This window comes from Pelecanus crispus, chromosome 20 (assembly GCF_030463565.1).
Source record: "Pelecanus crispus isolate bPelCri1 chromosome 20, bPelCri1.pri, whole genome shotgun sequence".
Classification (NCBI taxonomy): Eukaryota; Metazoa; Chordata; class Aves; order Pelecaniformes; family Pelecanidae; genus Pelecanus; species Pelecanus crispus.
Genome location: NC_134662.1, coordinates 2,506,257 through 2,509,691, shown reverse-complemented (window position 1 = coordinate 2,509,691; position 3,435 = coordinate 2,506,257). Strand labels below are relative to the sequence as shown.

General features: G+C 64.9%; 1 protein-coding gene across 1 annotated transcript; it reads left to right on the top strand.

The window, feature by feature from the left end:
- The first annotated feature begins 405 nt into the window (after nucleotides 1-405).
- On the top strand, nucleotides 406-3,033 carry PEAK3 (PEAK family member 3). The gene is made up of 3 exons (XM_075723841.1): nucleotides 406-526; nucleotides 791-1,458; nucleotides 2,038-3,033. The coding sequence occupies exons 1-3, from the start codon at nucleotides 406-408 to the stop codon at nucleotides 3,031-3,033; spliced, it is 1,785 nt and encodes a 594-aa protein (XP_075579956.1).
- Nucleotides 3,034-3,435: the final 402 nt, after the last annotated feature.

The following is a 3,435-nucleotide window of genomic DNA, read 5'->3' as shown; positions in this document are numbered from 1 at the left end:
AGTGTTGAAGGCTTTTCCTGCTCTCATCCCACACCTCTCCCACCACCGCGTCCTCCTCATGGCCACCCAACAGGGACCACAGGGTAGACGGGGACCGGTGTGGACATAACCCCTGCTCTGAACCCGGCGGGCGCGACCCAGCGCTCGTGAAGCCCCCACGGCAGCCCCCACCCCTCAGGAGCGGGAGCACCCCCAGGACCTCCCCAGTGCAGGAGCTGGAGTCACTGGGCCACCAAACTCCCTGTCTTTTGCCCCAAAACCACGCAGCCAGGGCCCCGCCGGCCGCCGCTTCCCCTTTCTCCTTATTCCTCCCCCGAGCCGGCACCGAAAGGCGTCGGGGAGCGCCCGGGGGGCGAGCGCTGAGCGCCGGCTCCGTGCAGGGCCCCCGTGCAGGCGCGGGGCAGCATGCGCGCCCGCTGCGGCAGCCTGGACCTGGATGCCCCCGGACCACCCGCCCCCACGCCGGACACCCCGGGGGGCCGCCCGCCTCGACCCCCCGACTCAGCCCTCATCTACAGCAACGTGGGTGAGTGACGCCCCGACCCCGCTGCCCTCCCGCCCGCCACGGTGCCAGCTCGGACGGCGGGTGTGAAGCTCGCTGCTGTCCCCGTCCTCCTCCTGTAGCAGCCGGCCGGCACCCCTCCGGCTGGTGCTGGGCATCGCTTTGGGGCTGGACATACGCAGTGGGGCAAATAACAACGTGCTTGTACCCCCATACTGCCTCGGCTCCCACTTTCTCCCCCCACCCCGGGAAGTCTTAGCCCTGCCGTGTCTGTTCCTCCCTCCCCAGGAGAGCTGCGGGCCCACCTCGCCCCCCGCAAGGCTAGCCGAGGAGAAGGAGCCGGGAGACCCCCCACTCAGCCCGACCGAGACCCCCTGCCTCCCCCATTGCCAAAAAAGCAGCTCCAGCGAGCAGAATCTGTCCCAGAGGAGCCATCCTGGCACTGTCGGGGTGACCCCGCACCATGGGCCGGCAGCATCCTCTACAGCATCCCACTACCCCACCCGCGGCACGAGGAGGGGGCTCCCAGCTCCATCCCCCTGTGGGACAGACCCTCCTGGGGATCCAAGAAGCCCCTGACCAAGTCCCAAAGCCTGGGGGAATCGGTGGCCCGGAACAGCCCGCAAAAAGCCCCGTCACCCAGCCCGGCGGAGCTGACGTTCAGGACGGTGGACGGGGAGCTGGGGCAGCTCCTGCAGCCCCTGGAGAGCCCGGCCGGGCTGTGCGGGGTGGTGTTGGGGTGCCAGGCGGCCGCCCTGGCCCGGCTCTCGGCTCGCATCCAGGAGGAGCTTGTGGGGCCGGAGGAGCGGCAGCAGCTGCTGGAGGTAGAGCTGGCGGGGAAGAACTGGGCAGCGCTCAGCATCTTGGACCGGGAGCCATGCTGCGAAAGCAGGGACGCTTGGTATTTCCCGGTGGGCTTTGCTTTTGAGCAAACCCAGCTGGTGTTTGCAGCCAAGGTAAGCAGGGAATTGGGGAAGATTCCCCGGGCGGTGCAGAGGGAGCTGGCTCCCGGGGCAAAGGGGGGGCTGTGGTGCTGCAGGCCAGCGTGAACCGGGAGCGCTGGCTTGTCCGCTGGCCCGCGTCACGCAGACAGTTCCCCTTTCTGCACCTACTTCTGCATTTGCTAAATGAGACGGCGCTGCTGGCGCAGGCCAGGGAGGCGAGGGCGACAGCTCCCGCGGGTCCAAAGGACACATCAAGGACAACGGCACGGCTGGGGGAGGTGCCCTGGCAAGTCGTCTCAAGGGGCCAGCGGACGCAAAGCAGAGGCTGGAGCAGAGCTGGCTGCTCAGGCAGTGCACGATGAGACCCGTCAAAGCAGCTCGCCTGCGGGTTCCCCTCCCCCCATTCCCATTTCTTGCTCAAAGCCGTTCCAGCAGGCACCAGTGGGTTTGGAGGGTGCGGGGGGAGCCCAGCACTGTGCGTGGCTCAGACCAGGGCTGGTGGCCCGGAGCTGAGGCGGTGGCCCGGCCCAGGACAAGGCACCCCGTGGCCCTGTCCTCGCGCAGCTGGCCATGTCCTGTCTCTCCTTGCAGGTCCCCAAGCTGGGCTGCACCGGCCTGGGGGTGCAGAGCTCCCTCGGGGCGCACTGCAGCATCCAGCGCCTGATCGGCCGCTTCACCGACCGCCTCCCTTGGGAGCTGGTGCTCCCGGGAAGCCCTGGGGAGCAGAGTCAGTCCCCTTCTAGAGAGGAGCCAGCCCGTCTTGCCCTCCGCCCTGTCCTGCAGGTCCTTATTTCTCCTGACGTGCCCTACCAGACCCTGGCGGGCTTTGTGAAGGGATCCCAGAGTTTGCACAGGACCAGCCCCGGGCACTACGAACGCCTGGCTTGCCTCCTTCTCCTGCAGGTGTGCATGGGGCTGGAGCACCTCCAGGTGCAGCACGTGGGGCAGGGGGATCTCTGCCCTGAGAACCTGCTGCTGGTGCAGTGCCCGTGTCCTCCCCGGAGCCAGCAAGGCAAGGAGGCATCCCTGTCCCTTCCAAGGCTGGTCATCAGCAGCTTCTTCAAGGTTAAAGGCAAGCAAAGACCTTGTTCTACCAGCCAAGAGCAGGACTGGACCAAGGGGCTTGCTGCACCACCCTCCCCGGTGGCAGATGAGCTGAATGTCGGCATGCTGATCTACCAGATCTTGCATGTGGATATCTCTCTGGAAAACACCTTGGGGTTCAGAAGCAATAGACTTCCTGAAATCCCCTCCCTGTCCATCTATTCCACGGGACTCAAGCGCCTGGCCATGCTGCTTCTCCATAGAGATCCCTGCAAGAGGGTCTCCATCGAGCAGGCAAGGAGCATCCTGCAGGTCCTGCTCTGGGGGCCTCGCCAGGAGCTCTTCGCCAGGAGCAAGAAGACCCTCACCCTGCTCCGGAGCTGGGTGGAGGTGAAGAGGACTCTGCTGCTCCTGAAGTTTGCCGAAAATTCGGCTGGGGCAGGGGCAAGCCCCGGCCTGGAGGAGTGGCTGTGCTGCCAGTACTTCAAGGAGGTCACTGAACACAAACTCTACCAAGTCACCCAGGCTCTCTACACGCCCTAAAGGCAAGCTGAAGTTCAGCCCACCCAGAAGGTCTCCCTAAAGCCAAGAGTCCATGGGGACCTGGCCAAATCCACCAGCTGCCGTCTCCCACAAGGAACCCAAGCTGGTCCTGGCTGGGAAAACTCTGTTTGCAAACCTGAACCCGCTTCCCCCACAGCACGTGAGACGAAGTTGGGACCAAATGCCCACCCGGGCCTCCCACAACGCAGGGTGTGTTTTTACACCCTCGGCCAATTTTTGTTTGACGCCGTGAGTTCAGTTTATCGGAGCATCTCAGGAAAGACAGCTGGATGGAAGCCGCAGGATCAAGCGCCAGTTTAGTGGCTGATTACCCTGAGTAAAGTTTACAGGACTTAGACTTTGCACAAAACCCCCTCAGACCCCTCCTGCGGCCACGAGGCT